Here is a 25,183-nt window from a genome sequence, read left to right as displayed (position 1 = left end):
AGCCCATTCGCTGGCTGAAGCAATGAAGTTCATGACCAGCATCATTCTAGCCACTATATTTGCTTCCACTACCAGAAGAGCTCTCGCTGCCACCATTGGTTGTATCAGGATGCCAGACCACCCAGTGGTTCCTGATTCGTATATCGTGTATGTCCTACACACAGGCATAGTATTACACTGGATGACTCGTTCTGTAGGGTGTTGAAATCTGGTACAAATATGGAAGAACATATCAACAGTATTACTCAGATATCTGCCTGGAGCCCCGGGTTAGAATTTTTAATCAGTTACTGGTATCATGAAGCAAGTAAGTTTATTGGAGAATGTTCCCTGCACATTACGCTCATGTTTGTAGTCCTAAATGGCTACTCTGCACATGCAACTGGAGCACCCCTGACTCAGATTCTCAATTGCCCTGACATCGAGTATGTTGAAGCTGATGGAATTGTTTCCATTGGCTATGATGTCCATGAACTGGATGAAGAGAATGCAATGGAGCCCAATGATGTTTTGGTTGAAATGGAAGTTGACCCAATTGGGCTTGAAGGAAGAAGCCCTTTGGGGGGCGGAATCGGAATAAATATTTTTTTGATAGATACTGGAGTGAACCCTGACCATGACTGGTTTGGTGGCTGTGTTAAACTGGGTGGTGTAAGAATCCCTCCAAGCAATATGGATTACTCATACCTACTTTTGTGTGCAGACCTTCGGCCCAGGTTACAACCCCAAGGACCATAATGGTCATGGCATGCATGTTGCAGGGATAGCAATTGGGGTGGGGAATAGCCTAGCGAGTTCTGCCACTGTTACTTTGGTCAAAGTTGTGTCTGATGCGGGTGTTGGATGAGTCGTTGATGCTATATCAGGAATCAACTATTCCTATCAATTGATGGATCGTCCATCCATCGCTGTGATGGCTGTAGCAGCCCCATATTCTTGCACATGTAATGATGCCGTTAAGAATGCCATCGGCCATGGGCTGCATGTTGTAGTAGCTGCAGGAAATGAAAGAACGGATGCAAATGATTGGAGTCCTTCCTCTGTTGCTGAAGCTATCACCATTGGCAACATTGATGGGTGTACAGACAAAATGGCACCCAAGTCCAACTATGGGCCTGCTATTGATGTCTTCGCCCCTGGTGTCAAGATTAGAAGCACATGGATCGGTGGCAAAGCCATGACGAAGGTCCTGAGTAGCACAAGCATGGCAGCTGGACAAGTTGCACAGATATTAGCCATTTCTGAAGGTCGAGATGGTTCAAAGTCTCCCCCCAATCTAAAGGCTAAGTTAAGGGACCATGCCAAGGCAGTAGTCAAGGGCTGGCCACAGGTGTCAGGGGATGACTCCCGGGTCCCCATGACCCTCCCCTATGGTCCACAGCCCTGTGGTGTAACCAGCCCTATCCAGGGCACAACCTACTGTGGGTAAGAAGATGAGAAGGAAGCTAACTTCTCATCTTCCCACAGTGGCCACAATATCAGCAAAACTTCCAGGGATACCCGGAAGTCACATGAAAGGGTAGGAACCAGGCCCGGAGCATGCAGCATGCAGAGCGTGCATGCATGTGGGAAGCGCGGTGGGTGGAAGCGGGTCCGGATGCGGGTCCGGGTCCGGGCTAGTCAGGGTGTGTGCCCTGACAATGGGGAACGAGAACTACAAAGTTGAGGGCATGTTTTTGGTGACTTCGAAGTGGACACATGCTGTGTGACCTGGCTGCACAATGGTTCCCCCTTTCCTAGCTTGCTTCTTGTACCTAGTCATTGATTCATTTACTGAGTAACCTTATTAGTTGCAGAGGCTAACTAGCAAAGTTTAAGACCCTATCGGAAATGTCCGAAAGGCTGAGTGGGGGGTGACTTCCCCATACCGATGGTTGAAGCATGTGACTTAATATTACAATATTACAATATCATTCGGACAACTCCGCTAAATACAGCTAAGGACATAACTAAGTGGTTAGGCCTCATTGACCGATCCACCAAATAACAAACCAAGCACGGCAGGAATCCAGATCAACTAGAACACACCAACCCGGGGATGAGAAATATGAGAATTAAAGGATCTTTGGACATGGCCCCAAATATGACCAACCAGTTGTATGAAAGCAATATGCCATATGTGACACAATGCATTTGCAAGAGATTCTGGAAGGTCAGGGAAATCCATTTTCAAAAAAGGAGTATGACCCAAGAACCACCTATTAGAACCATGTGGCCAAGAGAGTGAAGTGTCATTGGAAAGCAGCGATGGGATGCACCAATGTCAGGGCATACACCCTGACCCAGCCCATACCCGCATCCACACCTGCACTCGCACCCACACCTGCACCCACACCTGGCTGTTGTGTCATATCCTGGAATCCCGACCCCATACTCTCCCACCTCATCACACCTTCCTAACAACCTCATCATCCCCTACACCATAACTCACCTCCCAAGTCCCCTTCCTTCCCAACTGTCTCAGCTCCGGCCTGGTTTGCGGCACACTTTACCTTGGCCACTCCCATCCCGGAAGCTCAGTCCCGAGTTGGAACATTCAGAGACTCTGGATTTGCTCCGACCTCCTGATGGATCTCTGACATCCTGTGACATACCTCTAAACCATTCCCCCTCCCATTTCACTTACTGGAGTCACCCAACATCCTTTGGATATGTAACTCCACCTTTGGAGTTATCCACATCCTCTGGTGATCCCACTCACATCATCACAAATTAGTCGCCTTCCATTTATAGTACGACTGTTGTCTTCTTTGCATTCAGTCGGCTAACTTCCTCTTACCCATTTCTCATTCCCATTCATCCTCTGGCCTTCTACTCTGGCCTTCTTGACCCAACACCTTGGTTCCCTGTTAAGGATATTGTTTGGGACCTTTCGGTACCTTTCAGTATCATTCGGCACCTTTCTGTCATATCCATCCCCGGCCATCGACTTCCAGTCCCTCCGGTCCCTCCGATCCAACTCCGCTCCTCCCTCACTAACCTCGGAGCCCCCGTATCCCGCAATCCTCTCGGCGTCCCTCGATGGTCACCACCCCCTCATTTCAATTTATTACCTATGCCTCCCTAAGTACGGAGCCCCGAAGACTTCCGGACAGCTCCGACGTCCGCTAGCGCACCCCCACCTCCGCTGGGCAATACACTCGCCTGCCCTGCAGAGCCCACCTTCGGGCCTATCCCTCCTTTCCGTTTCTGGGTTAACGCCTGCCTTTCCGCTAACCCCGCGAACCGACTCGTCGGTAATATTCAGTCAGCTAATGTCTTAACCCCGTTAGCTCTGCTCTGTTCGGCTCCGCCAATTGCGGAACCGTCTCCGCTGTAACCATATATATATCCTACTTGTACATAGGTTACGCCCCAGTAGAAAAATCAACTAGAGTTACCCCCTAGGTTCTAATTGCCAGTCAGTAAGTTAGGGCACAGACGTGTCACTAGGCACAGCGCTCTTGGCAGAAGTCGCTGAGGCCGAAGCCCTCCGTTACGGAGACATTCCTTCATCTCAAGTCTGGTCTCTGACACTTTCAGTGTTTTCCATTATCACTCAGACTTTGACTAAAGTCCTTCTCCTTCCTCCATATATAAATACTTGTAGATTAGAACCCATTGTACCCCAGTTCTAATCTCGACTAAAAGTTACCCCAAGTCCCTCTATGAGTGAATCCTGACCCCCTCCTACAAGATACCTCTGACACATGAAATAAATGGACTAACTGAGACGTAACGGAGGCACAGCGCTCCCTCCGAGTCGCTGAGGCCGCATCCTTCTTAGAGCCTCTTGTACCACTCAGCAGACTTGGGCTTCCTGGAGAAGCTTCAGTCCACTACTGGAGCTCTTGGAACCCCTCTAGTTGAGCCCCACCTGCATTTGGACTCACACCCTCTTTCAGGGTTTTTGACATGTTGCACTTAATGAAATAGGAGCTATCATGCATAACTCAGTCTCGTAATGGAGAACTAGTAAACAGATAGGAAAAAAATGGTATCACCTCAGTCTTGTAATGGAGAACCGAGGGAGGGAGAAAAATTACGGCATCCAGTGTAACTTATACAACTGGAGCCAATATTGCTTAAAGCAATTGCCAGTGACAACTGGCAATATAAGACAAAGAAAATTGGGAGTGCGTGGTATCGCGATTCTGAAACAAAAAGGATATAGTTGTTGTTAGTCATGATGATATTAAGTTAAAGTAAAAAACTCCCCAATCCACACTGCAGCTCGGCTGTTGTCAATGAGTGTTGATATTCTGACAGCACTTCCTGTGCGCACCCTGTGCCGGATGCTCCGTGCGGCTGGATGCCCTGGGCCCCGGGTCTCGGGTCTCATGTGACTTCTGGATATCTCCGGAAGTTTTCGATCTATTGTGGCCACTGTGGGAAGATGAGAAGTTAACTTCCTTCTCATCTCTGACCCACAGTAGGTTGTGCCCTGGACAGGGCTGGTTACACCAGACTCTGTGGACCATAGGTGTTACGAGGATGGGGAGAATTCCTCCCTTCTTGATCCATTCTTATAGAGGGATGATGATTGTTGTATCTAGTCTGTACCATAACGGGATGTGTAATCGATGAGTGTTCCCAGTCTTGCATGAGAGCAGATGATTGAATTCCCATCGATTGTAGTTCATGATGGAGTGAGCTATTAAGGAATTGATGGTGTGTAATTGGAGACAACAGGATGGACGGGTCAGCCACGGGTACTTGGCACTCCTCAATGGAGCATACCATGTGCATGGTCATGACTCGTAAGATAGGTGAAGGTTTTGTATTGTTGCCATCGGTTACTTGGCATTCGCAGCGCAAACATACTGGTAGCGGGTTGTTAACATGAGTGTACAGTGAGGAGGTACGATGACTGACAAGGGAGGGAACAGACGATGGATGGGCGGCTACTTGGCACTCATGTAGCGTGTCATATCCGTGCATACCCGACCCCGACCCGACTTCCGGACCTCCACCCTCTTCACCTCCGGAGTCATAACCTACCGCTGCCATTCCGATACTCATCTTCGGTCTTGGCAACACACCTCCCCCTTACCTCTCCGACCCTATCTCTGTCCGCTCCGATACTCATCTCGGACCGAACACCGCCCCACTCGCCACCCTCCTACTACTCCGCTCCCCCTTCACAACACCTCCACCCTCCCGTCATCCCCCTACGCTTCCCCTGTCCGCTCCGATACTCACCTTCGGACCTGACTACTCTCCTTTCCGCCACTCCCTCTTCCTTACCTTTCCCCTCTCTTCTCCCTCTGTTACTCCTCCGCCACCCTTCCGCCAAGTTACGACCTTCCACCGCTGTTCCGTACTTCGCACTCGGACACCACTCATACCTTACTCCGAGCCTCCATCAGAGTCCCTACCTCGGACTTTGACTCCACCTCGGTCTTAGTCCATTGCATTGGTGACCTCATACTACGTGAACACCATTGCCAATATCCCTCGGACTTTCAACCCCACCTCCGTAACCTCCGTAAGCTCCGCAACCCCCAAGCTTTGTGGATCACCTTTGGCACTCTCGCCGCTTGTAATGTATTTCTCGCGTTTTCCCCTCATCCCTATTTGGACTACTGCTTCTTCCTATTCTAGCCAGTTAGTCATCATCCCCACTTCCCCTCATCCTCCTGCCCCTCTGGGCCTCGCCCTCCCTACCTCCTTTCGGACATATCACAGGTCCTGCCTTATGACCTTCAGTACCGCTCCGCTCCTTCTACCCTTTGTTCCCGTTCGGACGTCTTCGTTCCGATTCGGTCACCCTTTGTTCTCCTTGTGCTTTTGCCCCTTCCATTATATATATCGGCGCTTGTACATACTCGTTTTGGTTTAGTCCGAAATCGACATGAATTCCCCCAAGAGACTTCCCCTCTGCTAGATCCGAAATTAGGGACCCCTAGGACAACCAGCAATGGCACAGCGCTCCGCCTGAGTCGCTGAGGCCAAGGTCCTTCCATGCTAAGTCTCCGATTCCACTCCGGAGTCGTCCGAATCCGCACGTTCTAACATAGCGAGCGTACCGGCATCACGGGAATATGGGCCTCAGAGTATTCACAATCTCTAAGATCGTTGTATGACATTGTCCGTTGGGCACTGGGGGAGAGCTGAGTGATGAAGTCCCGTAGGATACAGGTTCCATAGGATGATACACAAGTTGAGAGTCTTCGACTTGCGACTTCGAGTTCTCACAGTGAGAACCGCTAGAGGACTCGATATAACCAGACTTATAGGACATGTTGAGAGTTGTACAAGCACACAGGTTCAGTTGAGTCACAAGAGGGAGTTGTTACAAGGGATGGCACACAAGACAGTTGTAGAGTGTAGTTGTAGTTCGTGGGAACCGCCTTCGGCAGTTTCCGTACATGACATGTGACTATCTACAATAGGAAAGGTTGTGGGAAATCCCATGAAACACAAACAACCTCAGCCAGCACCAAAACCCCAATGGGGAAAGCTTTGCATGAGGGGGGGGGAATGGAGTAGAATGGGTAAGGATAGTAAGGTATCGGGATAGAGAGCGAAAGAGAGAGAGAGAGGGAGCGATGAAAAAGGGAGGTCTTTGACTATGCAATGGATATGGTTGTTGGAGACTCTGTATCTGTAACAATAGGGGAGGGTCATGGGGACCTGGGAGTCGTCCCCTGACAACCAACAGATTGAACCTTGCATCACTAACAGCACATCCTCCATCACCTCCTTCAACAAACAATCAATGTCAGCCAAAGAGGACAACCGGTAACTCTCGAAAACTGGACACTTGACAAAAAGATGACATTGTCAGGGAACGTGTGTGCTTGTGCAGGTTGCTCCGATAACCTAGTTGTGATTAAAGCTGGGGGAAAGGAATGTCCCCATCCTATATACATGTAGAGTCCGGCAATAAGGAAACCAAACAGATTGCCGATAGAATCACATGATCATAGAATGTTCCAGAACAATGCCGGAGATGATCTGGGCCACCAGGGCTTAGGTAAGTGGAGTAGACAGGAATTGCCAGAATACTTCCCATGTGCATATGTGCAGCCAGCATAGGGTCCAGGGTCATTCCTGATCCCTGACAGACATGGAGATTCCGAACACTGGTAACCAAAGCGACATCAGCCACTCTGACTCAGTCCCCTGAAAAACAACAGTGAATTAGAGGGTAACTGACCAGATCAAAGGTATAGCTGGACAGATGCCGAGTAGCCACCGATGGATCTCTCATATGGGAAGGATGGGCAGGAACAGAACTTGGGATCTGGGAGATGAAAATCCAGCCTGGCTGACAACTCATGGTGAGTCCTTGCAGTCAACTGGGAGGCACAATAAGAGACTAAATTGGCCTGTACAAACCCACGACCAGGATTCCAGACCATGAAGTCATCCATCATGAAAGAGGGCAATGTGTCAGGGCACACCCACCCGACCTGCCTCCACCTGGTGCCCCCCTCTCTTCCCCCTTTCTTTATTTCATGTTCTCCTTTCCTGCTCCTCCTTCTCTCCACCTCTTCCTCTATTTCTATTTCTATCTTACATGGATGACCTTCCTTTATATCCATGTACTATTGACCCACCTGCAACATGTGCATGACAAACCCAGCCCCAGATGGCCTCAGGGTGCAACCCAGTACGTGCACGTGCAGCATACACCCTCAGGATCCCCCATGGGGACACCCGGATGACTGTGGCTGTATGTGGGGTGATGTGGCAGACCTCATGTGACCCAAGCCACATGTATATATGTAAACACACCTGGGGTGGGAACTGAAGAAGTAACCTTCTTCTCATCATTCCCACTTCAGTCTAAGTGGCCAGGGACAGCTGTCCTGCATCGGGCCCACCGGTATGCATGCCTGATCCACCCCCATGAGGTCCTCAGCACCGGATGCTATGCCCAGACTGCCTCAACCCTGGACAGGTCCCTGACACAATGGTGCAAAGGTGGAATGCAATGGGACACAATGCACATCGGCTGCATCAGGGACAGCTCCGAAAGTGGCAAAGTCCCGGCATGAGGGACTCGATGGGACAAGTGTCGGCTATGCATAGCGGCGGTCCTGTTGTGGGGTGAGCATCCCTGACCACTTGGTCTGAAGTGGGAAATTGAGAAGAAGGCTGCTTCTTCTCCCCAGGCACTATTATATACATGTGGTTAAGGTCATGTGGAGGGAGCCACATCATCTCCACACACAGCTGCACCTCTCTGGTGTCAGGGGACGACTCCTGGGTCCCCATGACCCTCCCCTATGGTCCACAGCTGTCAGAACCATGTGAAGCTTCGCCGATGGTAGCTGTAGGTGACTGAACGTTGGCCGCTAGTGATACAGGTGTCCTACCCATGACCGAGCTTTAGCAAGGAATAACCCCACTGATCTCGAGGTCGAGGCTACTTAGGCAAGCGGTGTAGGAGAAATAACGGTCACACTATGAAAACCCTTATGGAAATATGCCAGATAAATCACAAAACCTCATACGACAAGTAGATATTAGAAAATAGAAGGACCTGAATTTTAATGAATTCTAACGATTTTTTATGAATTATTACGACAATACGTGATAAATTGAAAGAAAGAAAATTAGCAAAAATACTTCAAGCTTAGCATCAACAAGACGAAATTCTCGGGGGAATTTATAGCAAATATTAAACAAAGAATTAGGACAATCGACCAAGATTTGACTATAAAAACAATTAAAGAACCTCCATGGAAACTACTTTCCCATGTCCACACACGTAGCCAAGGATGGAAGTACCACAGAACAAGGATTCCTCAAGAACTAATGCAAAATTCAAAGTCGTGTTTATAATAAGAAATGTAGATGTCCCCCAAACGGACCCAATAAAAGTAATTACAGGGAAAACTACCCATAAATGACGGAGATATGACAAAAGCTCCCAGAAAAAGAGGACAACGTTTTAAAAGCAAGCGTGAAGAACAACCAGTAACGACCGAGACGAGCTTGATAACCCATTAGAAAGGAAGGGATCTAATCTTAATCCACCCAAATTCTCATGATAAAAGAATCACACATTAATGAGATATCCAATAATGGGAATAGCAACATCAAAAGTCCGGACTCAGGGAAAAGCTGATGCTTACGAAGGATCCATAATTAAAACATACAACGAAATTTACACGGAAGTTATGAAAAATAGGAAACTATAGTTATGCAAATTTTCAGCCCAAACGGTCCAGCCGTTGTAAAGTTATACCAATGATGGGAATATAGAAATCCACATCATGTTTAATGACACGTGAGGGTGGCAATGCGAAGGGACCCAGCCCATTGGAACTGAGATCCACACTTTGGCAGATCGAAAAGACCAATTTCCATCCAAATAAGGAAGAGCCCAGTCAAAACAAAGCACGGAAAGTGCAAAACAACCTTAGATCATGAGGGAAAAATCTGAAATAAATCACGGAAGCCATATGAAGGATACAAACACCCATGCATACCATAAATCCTGAACAATTAAACAGAAATGGTGCCTGCATACAAACGACTATGGGAACGATGCACGTGATTACCAAATGTGCATGAGAACTTTTGCTAACTCAACGAATACCAGGAAATAGAGCACAACTTTAGTACCATTGGAAAGGTGGGAATAAATGAAAATTTGTGATACCAAGAACATGAAAAACTATCCAGAAATGAATAAGATACAAGGACATGAAGTTAGAAACCTGAAAATGCGTGGGAAGACAGCTTCAAGAGGTCCAGAGCCCTAAATAAAATACATAAAAATATGATATCTCCGAGGACGACCTACTATAACAACGAACAATACATATGGAGGATAAGGATGTGATAATACAAAGGGGAATCAGGGAAGATGAATGAAATCCACGAAAACCACTAAACTATGATGGACCATGGTGGGAATTTTAGGGAACGATATTCTAATGAAGGGGAGAGCTATAATACATTCGTTTGAGTAATTCTTGACTACTAGCAACTTTTTCTTTTAGTTTTAAACCTGAATAATTCACTCATTTACCATTTCAAGTCTCATTTTAACTAAATGTCGCTGAATAAAAATGGAATAAATCAGCTGAAGGTCTCAGCACAGCCGTACACATAGTAATGCGAAGTTTGAATTCAGAATCACCAAGTCATAGCAAAATTTAATGGTAAATATGAGGAATTCGAAATAGGAAACTGTGACAATTGCAGCGCAGTCAAGTTTTAATTAAAATAGCTTAGGTGAGGAAGGACAATAAGGATTCTAGGCGCAGTCTGACTGCAGTTCAGTGCAGCAAAGCGCAGTAGAACTATAGCGTGAAAATTTCATTCTTTATTCAGTTTGAGAAAAATACACTGTAAATAAATCCTGTAAATACGAGGTAGAGCATGAAAAAGGAAGGCGACCCAAGGAGTATAAAAGGAAGACCCTTTCTGCAACTTTTCGCCCCCCTCAGAGAAGTAAGAAAATAGAGTATTATTTTTCTCAAGCATTTCTGGTTGTCACTCCAGCATGAAAAAGTGATATACAGTTAAGATTGCCACTGTAGTAAAAGGCAGCAATTAAGGAGAGAAATATTAAGTAAATATTTCAACAGGAGAGCTGGTTAACACTCCAGATTTCAAAGTGTAAACACAAAACCGTTATTTTGCTACTGTTAAAACAAGCAATAAAATAAGACAAAAATAAAACAAACTCAAGGGACACTCCAGACACAATCTAAATCCATGAACTTAGTAGAATCTTTGAAAGTTCACCAAGTAGAAGATTTAATTTCCAAATTGAACAACACTACACAGAATTACACCTAGACAAATTAAGAAATTTCAATAAAGGAACAGCTCTGCAGGGCTCAGTTTATCTGTAAGTCAATTCTGTCAGGGCACACCCACCTCACCTGGCTCCACCCGGCTCCACTCCACCCGCTACCCCCTTCTCCCCCTTCCTATCTCCTCCTCCCTCCACTTCCCCCTCTTCCTATTTCTTCTCTGTCTCATTCTCTATTCTTTCTATTTCTATTTACACAGATGACTTTCCTTGATTGATGTACTACTAACCCACCCACAACCCATGCACGATGCACCCAGCCCCGGATGCTCCGGACGACCCCTGGGTACATGTCAGGGTTCAGCACCCTGCCTTAGGGTGCCCCGGACTCCCCACCTACTTTACCCCCTTTTATTCTTTGACTGTTGCCTTGTTGTTGCCTTTGTGTGTTGTGTACACACACGTGCACAGGATAGCGTGGGAACTTTCTGAGCGAGCAGCTCGCCCAGAATGTTCCCACGGGTCACAGCCACAGTTCTGGGCGAGCAACTTGCCCAGAACGTTCCCACACTTACTGGGCACTGCCACCTGGATGTTCCCTCCGGGTCACACTACACAACTCTAAGAGCTGTATAGTTGTGGGCATGTGACCCATTCCTTTATATAGCAACCATGCGGGGAGATGAGACCTTTACCCTTCTTCTCATCTCATGCCCCGCATAGTGTGAGGACAGGCCAGATGGGGGTTGAGGTCAGGGAGCCTCCGAGTCTGAGGCCGGGCCCTGACAGTACACCCAGCACACATGCCTGCAGCGGATCCCTTTGGGATCCCCCATGGGGATACCCAGGTGGCTGGGGCTGTGCATGGGGACAATGTGGCAACTCTCATGTGACCTGAGCACCATGTATATAAACATACCTGGGGTGGGAACCAGAGAAGCAGTCTTCTTCTCACCATTCCCACTTCAGGGACATCTGCCTGCACCGGACCCATTGCTGTACATGCTTGCTTCATACCCCACCGGGCCCTCAGCGCCAGGCGATATACCCGGATGCTCTTGACCCCGGACCGGTCCCTGACAAATTCCCAGAAATTTTAGACTAACCCATAAAAATAGAATTAGCCAAAACACTCAGATTGGTACTATATTTACAACAAATAATACTAGTACCTTCCCCATCCTAACTAAAGAACCAGGGAACAGCTTGGTGGTGGTCTCGTTTGAACCTCCCAACTGACCTTCCTTCGTTCTCTCCTTCAGCGGGCCGGGATTTTGGCTTCAACGACTCAGGGAGGAGCGTTGTGCCTCGTTCTTGACGCGGTCCCGATACTTTAGAAGGTGGAGGTCTTACGGGGAACAGATGTAAGCTTAGGGAGAAGTTCTAGTTGATTTCGAACTACCGTACAAGCAATAGTTACAAGCTGTATATAAGCACTAGGGATGTTACAAAAATGGGGCCGGAAGCGCCCATTTTCGTCCGTTCTGGCGCAGGAATAGGGAAGGGGGTTGGACATAAGGGTTTACAGGTTGTTTCACAGATGGTTTAACATGTTGTTGAACAGGTAGTGTGGCAGCGGGTTTTTGTTGATTATTCATTTCTTAAACTATATTACTATATAAATCACATGATACAGAACCCATAAGAGTCTAAAATGGGAAATTCCCATTTCCATAACAAGGGAACTGAATAGAGAATAAGTTGCCAGATCTCACAGAGATTGCAGGCAAAGAAGAAGGAAAACAAACAAGAAGCATGTGTTCAAGACAGCAAAGGTCAAACATGACCTTCGCTGCAAGATAACAGGGTGCAGAAAACACGGGACAAAAGGTCGTGGCGCTCTGCACCGCTAGGTCATTCAATGACAATTAGTAGAGGGGTCATGGAGAAGTGGTGGGAAGTGGTTAGATGGCGATGGGTGGTGAGTGGAGTAAGTGGGGAGTGTTCAGGCATGGGAAAAGGTCGGGGAGGAGGTCCTCTGACTCCAGGGAATGCTGGGTTGTGACAACAGCCTCAGGTGTAACCAGCCCTATCTAGGGCACAACCTACTGTGGGTCAGAGATGAGAAGGAAGTTAACTTCTCATCTTCCCACAGTGGCCACAATAGATCAAAAACTTCCGGAGATATCCGGAAGTCACATGAGACCCGAGACCCGGGGCCCAGGGCATGTGTGGGAAGTGCAACAGGCAGGTGTGGGTGCAGGTGTGGGTGCGAGTGCAGGTGTGGATGCAGGAATGGGCTAGGTCAGGGTGTATGCCCTGACATCTGGGTGTCTCCATGGGAGATCCTGGAGGTGTGCCACTGTGTGGGCAGAAATGTGCATGGTGGGTGTGGTGGTTGGGGGAGTGGCATTAGTGTCAGGGATCAGCAATGACCCTGGACCCTATGCCGGCTGCGCATATGTGCGTGGGAAGTATGCTGGCAAATCCCGTCTACTCCACTTACCTAAGCCCCAGTGGCCTGGATCATCTCTGGCATTGTTCTGGAACATTCTATGATCATGTGATTCTATCGGCAATCCATTTGGTTTCCTTATTGCCGGACTCTACATGTATATAGCTTGTCAAAAACCCGGATCATAGGGGAAAATGCGTGAGTCCAAATGCAGGCAGGGCTCAACTAGAGGGGATCCGAGAGCTCTGGTAGTGAACTGAAGCTTCTCCAGGAGGCCCAGTTCTGCTGGATGGTACAAGAGGCTCTAAGAAGGATGTGGCCTCAGTGACTCGGAGGGAGTGCCGTGCCTCCATTACATCTCAGTTAGTCCTTGTATTTCTTATGTCTGAGGTATCTTGTAGAAAGGGGTCCGGATTCACTTCAGAGGGACTTTGGGTAACATTTTAGTTGAGATTAGAACTAAGGAAAACTACAGGTTCTACTCTACAGGTATTTATAAGGACGAATGGAAAGGACTTAGTCAAAGTCCAAATGGTAATAGAAAAACACCGAAAGGTGCTGAATGATACCAAGAGGTACCAAAAGGTCCCAAACGATATCTTTAACGGGGAACCGAGGTGTCGGATCAAGGAGGGTGGAGTAAGAGGCCGGAAGATGAATGGGAACGAGAAATGGGTAAGAGGGGGTTAGCCAACTGAATCGTAAGAAGAAGATAGTCGTGCTATGAATGGAAGGTGACTAATAAGTGATGATGTGAGTGGGGTCACCGAAGGATGCAGGTGGCTCCGAAAGTGGAGTTACGTATCCAAAGGATGTTGGGTGACTGCAATAAATGAAATGGGTGGGGAAATGGTTTAGGGGTATGTCACATGTCGGAGGTCCATCAGGACATTGGAGCAAATCCGGAGTCTCCAAATGTGCTGACTCAGGACCGAGCTTCCGGGATGGGAGTGGCCAAGGTTCGGTGTGCCACAAACAGGCTGGGGCTGAGACAGTTAAGAAGGAAGGTGACTTGGGGAGTGGGGAGTTATGGTGGGCAGGATGGTGAAGTTGTTAGGAAGGTGTGGTGTGGTGGGAGTGAGCAGGGTCAGAATTCCAGGATATGACATAGCTGACCCTAAGATGGGGACATCCCTTTCCCCTGGCTTTAATCACAACTAGGTTATCAGAGCAACCTGTGCAAGCACACGTGTCCCCTGACAATTAGATGTGTAGTGATACATTGAGAAAAGGGAAGTCGACCATGGAACAGAAATAGAGAGGAAGAAGAAAAGGGAAGGAGGAGGAATGGGGAGTGGTAGTGGGGGAGTGGAGTAGGGTAGTGGCAGTGTGGGGTCAGGTGGGGTATGCCCTGACAAGAACAGAGATAGAGAAACAGGGAGTGATAGTGGGGGGAGCGGAGTAGGGCAGGGTGGCATGGGATGTGGTGCGGGGTCAGGCAGGGTATGCCCTGACATCACCCCCCTTTAAGCTGCTTTGCCTCAAAGTGGCTGGGCAGTTCTCTTTTTCTCTCCATGGGGTGTGGGGGTGCATTTGATGGAACTCCTCAGCTAGGTTGGAGGCATGGGTCAGGTGGTCATGCGTGAGCCATTGATTTTCCGAGTGTGGCCAGCCTGTATACTTTACCAGGTACCGGAGTTTTTGGCATAGCCACTTAGAGTCCAGGATTTTCTTGACCTCATACTCTTCTCCATCTACAAGGTCTGGGCCCAGGTGGGGGTCAGTGGGGCATTCTGCGATTTTGTCAGGGCAGTGCAGTCTGATGTTCATCATGGATACAACTGGGTGGATCTCTCTTTGTCAGGTGGTGAGCTGGAGTTTGACAGCGGTGGGGGAGATGACTTTAACAATCATGAAGGGGCCAGTCCATCTATGGTCCAGCTTCTTGGTTGGGTGGTCAGTTGTGTAATTCTGGGTGCTGAGCCAGACCCGGTCACCTTCTTGGTACATAGGGGCTGCCTCATGGTTCTGATCATAGTAGTGGGCCATCTCGTCCATCGCGTGCTTTAGTGCTGCCTTCACCTCTTCCTGCATCTTCATCATCCTTGATGAGAAGGCATCAGTGGCTTCTACAGGCCAGATGTGAGACAAAGGAGATGTCTCTGTGGCGGAGGGCTTCAGCCTCAGTGACTCAGACCAGGAGCGCTGTGCCTAGTTACACGTCTGTGCCCTAATTTACTTACTGGCAGTGAGAACTAAAGGGATTAACTCTAGTCAATTTTATCACTAGGGTGTAACCTATTTACAAGTTATGTATATATCGTTACAGTGAGGGTGGGCCCGTGAATGACGGGACCAAGCGGAGCAGAGCTAACAGAGTTAAACGTTAGCCAACTGAATATTACTGATGAGTCGGGTTATGGGGTTAGCGGAGAAGCAGGCTATGACCCAGAAATGGAAAGGAGGGATAGGCCCAAAGGTAGACTTGCAGGGCAAGCAAGTGAATTGCCCAGTGGGGGCGGGAGTGTGCTAGTGGACATTGGAGCTGTCCAGAGGCCTTTGGGGTTCCGTACTTAGGGAGGCATAGGTAATATATTGAATTGAGGGGGTGGTGACCATCAAGGGAGTCAGAGGTGATTGCGGAATATGGGGGCTCTGAGGTTAGTGACAAAGGAGTGGAGGTAGTCTGGAAGGATCGAAGGTAGTGGAGGACAATGGCCATAGATGGATATGACAGGTTTGGTGGGTGGAGGAGTGGACGCGGCTCTGCAAGTGGGGAAGTGAAGCACAAGGAGGGGTATTGGTGTCAGGGCACACCCGCCTGACCCGGCTCCACCCGGCCCAACCTGACCCGGTACCCCACCGTCCATCCCTCCTCACCTCCTCCCTCTTTTCCTTCTTCTCACCTCATTCCTGCTTCCTCACTTTCTTCCTATTTTACTTCTTTATTTTCTCTTTATTCTACATGGACAACCTTCCTTTGTATCAATGTACCATTGACCCATCTGCAGCGCACCCATGACACACCTGGCCCAGGCACCTCAGGTGACTTCCCGCTGTGCCCAGCATGTGCACCGGATGCCCTCAGGATCTCCCAGAGACACCCAGGTGGTTACAGCTGTGTGCAAGGGTGATGTGGCACCTGTCATGTGACCCAAGCCACATGTATATTAATGAACCTGAAGTGGGAACCAAAGAAGTAGCCTTCTTCTCAACTTTCCACTTCAGTCTAAGTGGCCAGGGACCATTGTCCTCCTCGATCCTGGACGAGTCCCTGACAATTGGGGGCAAAGGATTGGGAATGGATGCACAGCACAGCAGCACACCAACCTACCACCACCACCACCTGAACCTCTACTACTTCACACCACATCTACTCCCACCCAGCAGGATGAGAAATGAAAAAGGGGGCCAGCAAGCAGCTTCCTGGGACAGAATCAAGACTGAACTCAAAACTCAACTGGGACTTGGGGTCCTTTAAAACTCAGTGTGGATCTCCCTGAGGACACTGTGAGGCTACCTTGCCTCCCTCAAGACTACTGCACTTGACCACACCTCCAGCACACTTCACTTGGTGACCAGATCTAAACATAGTGGAGGGGAAATCTCTGTATCAAAATGTAACTAGCCAATATTATATACAAATGACCCTGCAAACACGTCTGCAAGCTTCCAGCATGTTCCATATGACTCATCTGGTCACATCGCAAGAGAAAATAGAAAAGGAAACACAATATCACAAGCAACAAAATATAAAACAATAGAAAGTAGCTGCAGAAAACCCAACCTGCATCTCCAGCCCAAACCACTCAACACAACCACAACTGCGCTCCCTTCATGTCAACCAACTCGCCTAAACTACAGCTATCCAACGCAACAAACCACATCCAATTTGATGGAGAATTGAGTGAGATAGCGTTGAGGTGGGGAATATCCAGCACATTTTCCCTAACTTTCCAACCACATGTCTCCATGGTCCCAAAATTGGCACATCCTCCCGAGCAGCCATACCATAAACAATGAATATTTATTCCTATTTTTTTAAAGCCTGAGGGATGCCAGGGACCCCATTTCTCACGCATGCACAATGAACATGTGACACACATTGCGATACACAACTGGAATCCACATATCTCTGTGAATACTTCACCTATTCTCCTCGCGTAACGTGCGTAGGAATTGCCTCGATGTCCTCTACCATCCATACTATAACCTCATCACCTAAGTCCTAGCCAATTTTCCACTGTATGTTTTTCTAACATTTACTCCTCATGAAGTGTCAGGGGATGACTCCTGGGTCCCCATGACCCTCCCCTATGGCCCACAGCTCAAGTCTAGCCAGCCCTATCCAGGGCACAATCCTACTACTGTGGGTCAGAGATGGTCATAAAAGTATGTATATACAACTTGCCTACTGTGGGTCAGAGATGAGAAGGAAGTTAATTTCTCATCTTCTCATCTTCCCACAGTGGCCACAATATCAAAAACTTCCGGGGATACCCGGAAGTCACATGAGACCCAAGACCCGGGGCCCAGGGCATCCGGCCACATGGAGTGTCTGGCACAGGGCACACATGGGAAGTGCAACAGCTGGTTGTGGGTGTGGGTGTGGGTGTGAGTGCGGGTGTGGATGTGGGTATGGACTAGGTCAGGGTGTGTGCCCTGACATGAAGGACCTGATATTTAGCTGGTGTTGGGGTGCCCATGGCTACCCTCCTACAACATGGTTATTATAGGCAAACTCTGTTGGAGAATATAATATGTTCCCAATAGTATAGAGTTTAACAGCCTATACCGGCATGGCTCAGGGGCAAGTAGTGTATGGATGCACGCTAGATGTCCTGGGTTCAATACGAGGCTTGTCCATGATTTTATGTCCTTGCCATGTGACCTGGATTTGAAGCCATTTGAATTGGAGCTCTGGATAAGTCCAGTAGTCGCACCGGATACAATTTCGACAAACTCTGCTAGCAGGACCCAGTCTGCCCAGTCATCTTGGCAGTGGTTGATGTCAGAGACCAGATGTGGGACGAAGGAGATGTCCCCATGGTGGAGGGCTTTGGCCTCAGCAACTAAACCAGGAGCACTGTGCCTAGTTACACATCCATGCCCTAACTTACTAACTGGCAAAGAGATCTAGAAGAGGGAAACTCTAGTCAATTTTATCACTAGGGTGTAACCTATCTACAAGTTATGTATATATAGTTACATAGGGGGCAGGCCCGTGAATGGTGGGACCGAGCAGAGCAGAGCTAACAGAGTTACATGTTAGCTGACTGAATATTACCAATGAGTTGGGTTACAGGGTTAGCAGGGTGGTGGGCTATAACCAGAAATGGAAAGGAGGGATTGGCCTGAAGGTAGACTTGCAGGACAGCAAGTGAATTGCCCCGCCAAGGCAGGGGTGTGCTAGCTGACATCAGAGCTGTCTGGAGGCCTTCAGGACTCTGTACTCAGGGAGGTGTAAGGTAATATATTGAATTGAAGGGGTGGTGACCATCAAGGGAGATGGAGGTGATTGCAGAATACGGAGGCTCTGAGGTTAGTGATGAAGGAGTGGAGGTAATCTGGAAGGACTGGAGGTAGTGGAGGATGATGGCCGTGGATGGATATGACAGTATCTCCTTCTTAGGCCTGAACCCTTGAAGGCCTAGAATTAGTAAGCTGAGGGAGCTGTACTTACAGAAAAAAAATGAAAATGGAAATGAGGAGTGGAGAGAAAGGAGAGATGGAGAGGGGTCGGAATTCTTAAGGAGTTTCAGGTCTAGGCTTTTCTGGGTACCGAGAGTTGCTTTGATGAGGTTGGAGGTGTGATCGAGTTTGCCAGCAAGGAGCCATTGTGTCTCCTCATTGGTCCCTTCATAGCCTAACCACTTGACCAGGTAGAGCAGCTTGTTGCATCCACATCAGTCGATCTTGGAGTCGAGTATCTCCTCAATCTCAAACTCCATTTTGCCTTCGATTTCTATTGGAGGCGGAGGTGGTTGGTGGTGGTTCAGAATGATGTTTGGGATGGAGGGTTCAATCTGTGAGACATAGAATACTGGGTGGATGGCTTGCATGTTTTCTGGCAGGCAGAGAGTGAGGGAGTGGGTTCCAATGCAGGTGATGATCTCAAACAGGCCGAGGTTTTTCTCTGAGAGCTTTTTGGAAGGTCGGGTGGAGCGGAAATACTTGGCCTTTACATGGACCAAAGTTCCTACCTTGAAAGCTGGGGAAGGACTGTGATGGGAGTCTGCCGGGCCCTGGTAATGGATCTGAGCATGGTGCATTTCCTCGCAGAGGAAGTGATGGAGGGAGTCAAGATCCACCAAGTACTCTTGGGTGCATACTGATGTCAAGTCTTGCTCCAGGTGAACAGTGATGTTTGGATGGTAGCCCTTATTGGCAAAGAACAGAGAGACGCCTGTGGTGGCATTTGGAGCGTTATTGTATGCAAACTCTGCAAGAGGTAGGAGTTCGGACCAATTATCCTGCTGATAGTTACTATAGATGTGCAGGTACTGCTTAAGCATCTGGTTCATCCGTTTGGTCTGTCTGTCTCCTTCTGGATGGTAACTGGAGGTGAAGTGGAGGTGGATGTTGAGGGCTTTACCAAGTGAACAGAAAAAATGAGAAACAAACTCCGGACCCCTGTCAGAGGTGACATGGGAAGGAACTCCATGCTTGGGGAACATGTGGAGGAGGAATAGCTTGGCCAGTTCTGGAGAGGTGATGGTATCGTGGGTAGGGATGAAGATGCACTGTTTGGACAGGTGGTCCACGATGACCAAGATGGAAGTGAATCTGGAAGAGGAGGGTAGCTGTTTGATGAAATCCATGTCAATGGAGTTCCAAGGGCATTTGGGGATAGGGAGTTGTTTGAGTAAGCCTGTAAGGAGTGGTAACCCCACCCCTTAATTCCTATCTTCATTCTATATGTGTCTCATAATAAACATGTATAAACAATGTATATACAATAACATGGGAATTTGGGAAAAGGAACAGAACTCCTTTTCCTCCCCATTGTTGATAATTAAAGCTCCATACAGCTCAACTTTATTGATGACCTGAGGATTGAGGAGAACTGGGGTTGGAACCTACACCAACCCCTTACAAAGCTGTAAGGCTTATGATGAGGAACTTTGGTGTGGGCACAAGAAGTACAAGAAGACATGTAGTTCTTGACAAAGGTACAAATACCTGGCAAGGTATAATCATGATGGACTAGCTCCAGAGTCTGGTTTTGACCAAAGTGTCCAGAGAGCTGGTGGTTGTGTTTGTAATTTCGAGTCCGGAATGTAAATGCGGTTGTCCAGCCTTAACAGGCCTTCAGCATCAATGGACCAGTGGGAATTGGGGAGGTTGGGGGAAGCGAGATGAGGAGAGATTGTGGTGTCAGAGGAGAGGGATGATAGGATGTCTTGATGGAGAGCCTCTGTGTTGACAAGTACAGCTGCCCTGATTACTGTGGCAGCTAAGAATGTGGCTTGTAAGGATGCAGTGAGCTGCTCTGAAGTGAATATTGGTTGGAAGTTCTGCAGATTGATGCAAGCATAGTCCATATCCCCTTCTTTGGGATAGACATCCCAGCATCTAGTCAATGCATCTGGTTTTACTCTGAGTCTTCCAGGACAGAATTGGACAGTCATGTGGAATTGGGAGAGGAACTCTGACCAGTGGGCTTGTCACCAGGTCAAGAGTTTGGTGGTGGAGAAATACTCAAGGTTCTTGTGGTCAGTGACAACATTGATTGGGGTTCTGGAACCTTCAAGGTAGTGATGCCAAGATCGGAATGCATTGTGAATGGTGAGCAGTTCCTTATCATGGGTGTTGTAGTTGAGCTCTGGGACCGAAAGGGTTCTCAAGTGGAAAGCGACAGGGCAAATCTCTCCATCATCACAACGGATGGAGAGGATTCTGGAGATCATGTAATTGGAGGTGTCAGTTTCTACAATGAGGGGGGTGTTGGGTACCCAATGCATCAGGATGGGGGCTGATGTGAAGGCTTCTTTCAGAGTGTTGAAAGCAGAACAATGTTGTGGGGACAAGTCTGTGCGGGTTTGTCAGGAACATGCCAGACACGTATCCGGGTGACCCGCAAGGTGCACAAGGTCATCCAGGCTCATAAGGTCAGAGGGGCAGGACTTTAGCTTCAGTGACTCGGGTGGAGCGCTGCGCTTCGTTCTTATGTTGGTGTCCCAATTTCAGACAGGAGCCTTACGATGAGGATAAGAGTTTAGAGGGGGAATCCAAGTCGATATACGAACTGAGGTACATCTGGTGTAACCTACATGCATTATAAACACAAGTAACTAAATAAGACCAGCCCAGAAGGAGTGGCAGATCAAGTGCGATATTAATGAATGAAGAAAGAAACAAATAATTAATATTGGCAAACTTGGTCAACAAAAGGAAAGCAAGAAACAAAAGGAGGAACAATAGTCTGCAAGTGGACAAAAGAGAAAAGACCATCCAGCCGTCTAGCAAGCTGTCCAGCTGGTGAGCAGACAACAACGAAGCGGGCAACCTAGGTTGGGAGGTATGCATGTGGGGGAGGAAGTGTGGATGAGGGTGACGGGTGGACGGATGGATGAAGATAGTGGGCAGGACAGGCCAAGTGGCACTAGGATGCATTGATGGAAGTGACGGATATGTCGGGTTGTGACAGGGTTAAAACGAGCCTCATTGCACACTTCACCCTTTACTGCATCAGGGATTAGGATTGGTGAGTGGGGGTAATAGTAGGAGTTGTAGAGGTTGTAGAGGTGGTTCTGACGAGTCTAAGATCGTTGGATTTGGTGGGGTTGTTGAGGAGGTATGACATTTTCTTTATTATCTTTACTATTTTCATTCATTCATGCATGTGACTTTCCTTTTCTATTTGTATCGGACTCTTCCGGGACCCGCTGTACAGTAGTTAGAGAGGGTTATCAGCACCGTACCCAAGGACCCCACTACATCTGTCTGACACTAGAGAGAGACTTACCCCCCCAGACCTGAGTTACGAGTCTAGCTGGATAGACCCGTTACAACGACAGTCATCAGAGAAGAGCCAGGGGGCTCCTTTACGTGTGAGGCATGTCAAGGGGACCAAATGTCAGAGTATTGGTGGATGAAATGCTGATAGAAGTTAGTGAAGCCAAGGAAGGACATCCTTGACTTTATGGGGCTCAGGCCAATCTTGGATGGCTTTGACCTTCTCAATGGACATGGTGAGTCTGGAGGGAGAAAGGCAATATCTGAGATATTCCATATGAAATTCGCATTTCTTTGGATTGGCATATAGGCTGTGTTTGCAGAGTCTCCTAAGAACTTCTCAGACATGCTCCTGGTGTGAAGCCATGTCTTCTGAATAGGTAAGGATGTCATCTGGGTAGACTACCACAGAAACATCCAAGGGGTTGGCAAAGATTGTGTTGACAAATCACTGGAAGGCCACAGGTGCATTTGTGAGACCAAATGGCATGATGGGCCACTCGTAAGAACCATAGTACATGCAGAAGGAAGTCTTCCACTTGTCACCTGCTGCAATATGAACCAGGTGGTAAGCATGCTGGAGGTCAAGTCTGGTATAGACAGTGGCATGGCTAGGTGTGTCAAGGAGGTCTGAGATGTGGGGAAGTGGGTAGCAATCTTTCTTGGTGATCTTATTCAGCCCTCGGAAGTCAACGCAAAGATGGAGGGATCCATCCTTTTTGTGGACACAGAGGACTGGTGCCATGTGGGTGGAAGTAGCAGGATGAATGAACCAGAGGCTAGGTGCTCATCTAAGCACACTGTAGGAGAAATAATATTCAAAGAATAAAACAATGATGTATCAGAATAGTCAACAATCAGGTGACAAGTTCAAATGTTTAACAGATCTCATGATCTTTATGAGACTGGATGGACATTAGAAGATAATTATCCACACCCATGTAGCATGAGATTTAAGCTACTACAAGCATGCCTAGAATCTGGCATAGGTGTAGGAAAATATAATATTCAAAGAGTATATCCCTACAACAAGAAAATAGCACATAGATGGCAGAATAAGAGGGAACATTGGGAAAGAAATGTGAATATCTCGAGAACCAGTAAACTTTTGACTGTAGTCTTTTTACCATCTAAAAGGACTGTTTCTTAACTTTATCCACGGTTTTGTTTCATTCTAAAAGCTTCAACACTGACGGAGATATCACTCAAACGGCGAAACATTTTATAATTCATATATATTTATTTGCTAATTCTTACAAAAAGTAATGTGACTCAAGGAAAATATATTGGCGCCCAGAAGTCTGGCGGACCAAATGCCATATGGCAGAGTATTTCCCAGCGTGGACGGACACTTTTTGATCACATCAGAAGAGGAGAAAATGCTAAAAAACTGGATCTTGTGTATTTTCCCATGATTCATCAAAACTTTGTGATTTTAAGCCCAAATAAATCGGAACAAAGGAATGATTGATGATCTGGATCTCAGATCATAAGCATGAAGTGATTCAAAAGTCCACAAAACTTTTAATCAATTGGGAAGGCTCTAGAATATTGGTAATGATGTGGCTTCACAAAAAGGGGTGAATTAGAGAACAGTCTAGAAAGTTCCTTTATAGCCAAGTCATTTCTAAAGATAACCATTCGTAATTAAGGTGGTGTAAAGCATAGCTTTAGCACTAAAAGGCCCCGCTAAGATCGGCCCAAAAGACAAAGAACTGTATTACTTATTGCTGAGTCATGTCCTAAGTCCATTATTAAGCTTACACAGCCCAAGCCCCTATATTATTCTAGAACTATCTATAATACAAATGTAGCACATGTAACTAGTGCGAGGCGTGGGAGTAGAGAGGCCTCTGAAAAGCATAAAAGGCCGCCGCTTCTGCCCCCTCTCAAACCTCAGGTAGAAATAAAAGTTTAATTCTCCTCACCAGTGGATGGTTTGTTTGCTCCAAAAGATAAAAGCAAATATTAGTTGTTAGCTAATATAAAACTAACACGTCACTCTAAGCGTGAGTTAGGGTCAGTTAGACACAGCTAAATAAAGGTGTCATAGTGAGAATTAGTGAGAATTTGGTGGAGGGACTTCTTAATTGAATAATCTCTCAGCAATACTTGGTTATCACACCACAGGAGAAAAGTGAGCGATCCTGAACCTGCCAGATAACTAGCACGCACTCTAAGCGATAGAAAGAGCAGTTTGGTCACTCCTGTATTGAGTAACATTTATTGCAGAATTATTTTATTAGTAGTTTTTCTTCAGTAAATTATCAGGAAAATCACATCCTACTGAAAAGTGGTATATTTAGGTGTAATATTGACTAGAAATTATAGTAAAGTCAATATAGAATTTTATCCATAGACGATCTACTTGTCAGGTGAGATCGTTGGGGGGTGTTTATTGTAGTTTATACAGTGAACAATTATATATCTGGCAACCAAAACACGGTCAGTAAGCACATCAGCACAACTCTAATATCGTTATTGGACGTAGGAAATTGGTTACATAAGGTGATCCAGCTCTGCTCCTTCACCACACATCAAAGAGTTGGGTCTTCAGGTTCTCCCCTCTGATCAATCATATTTGGTTTTGGGTGACGTTTCACTGTCCCACATTGCAAAACTCTCCCCTTCTGCCCCTCTGTCTTCAATACTTTGCACCCATTGGGGTTCTCCCTTTGCAAAGCTGTCTGCATGGGGATCTTGGCAATACTCTGGACTATCCTCACTTCCTCAAACCTTTTGTGTGAATGTGTCTAATCCTTTCCATCAATTCATTCCACAGGGCTATAATTATGTGACAGTGTCAGCATGGTTATTGTCACTCAATCTATGGCAATTGTCAGTCGGTCCTTCAGAGTTCACAGTTCCTTGTGATGAACAACGTTTGTCGGCTGAGGAGTGTATTTGAGCAGCAAATTGAATCTTCAGTAACCAGTCTCTCCTGGAATTCCCTTGCAACAATTATTGGGCTACAGACGGTGTTGTGGGGACAAGTCCATGCAGGTCAAACCAACCCTTATCACACATTTCACCCCCTACTGCATCAGGGACTAGGATTGGTGAGTCATGGTAATAGTAGGAGTTGTAGAGACTGTGGAGATGGTTCTGACGAGTCGAAGATCGTCCGATTTGGTGGAGTGGTTGAGGAGATATGACTTGTTCTTTAGTTTCCTTACTATTTCCATTCA

General features: G+C 47.3%; 2 protein-coding genes across 2 annotated transcripts; both read left to right on the top strand.

Annotated features, from left to right (window-relative positions):
- Positions 1–22: 22 nt before the first annotated feature.
- Positions 23–847, top strand: EI90DRAFT_3014628 (peptidase S8/S53 domain-containing protein; the record flags this gene model as incomplete). Its single annotated transcript, XM_039056800.1, has 4 exons — positions 23–147; positions 198–307; positions 356–651; positions 704–847. 4 exons carry the CDS (start codon positions 23–25, stop codon positions 845–847), a joined length of 675 nt encoding a protein of 224 aa, XP_038918595.1.
- Positions 848–901: 54 nt separating this feature from the next.
- On the top strand, positions 902–1,270 carry EI90DRAFT_2811815 (peptidase S8/S53 domain-containing protein; the record flags this gene model as incomplete). The annotated part of the gene is made up of 1 exon (XM_039053539.1): positions 902–1,270. A coding segment is annotated over one exon (369 nt), but the record flags the coding sequence as incomplete, so codon positions are not given.
- Between the last annotated feature and the right edge of the window lie 23,913 nt (positions 1,271–25,183).

This window comes from Cantharellus anzutake (genome assembly GCF_015039405.1).
Source record: "Cantharellus anzutake strain C23 chromosome Unknown EI90scaffold_13, whole genome shotgun sequence".
Classification (NCBI taxonomy): Eukaryota; Fungi; Basidiomycota; class Agaricomycetes; order Cantharellales; family Hydnaceae; genus Cantharellus; species Cantharellus anzutake.
The sequence above is the reverse complement of the archived record's forward strand: the minus strand, read 5'-3'. Positions and strand labels throughout refer to the sequence as shown.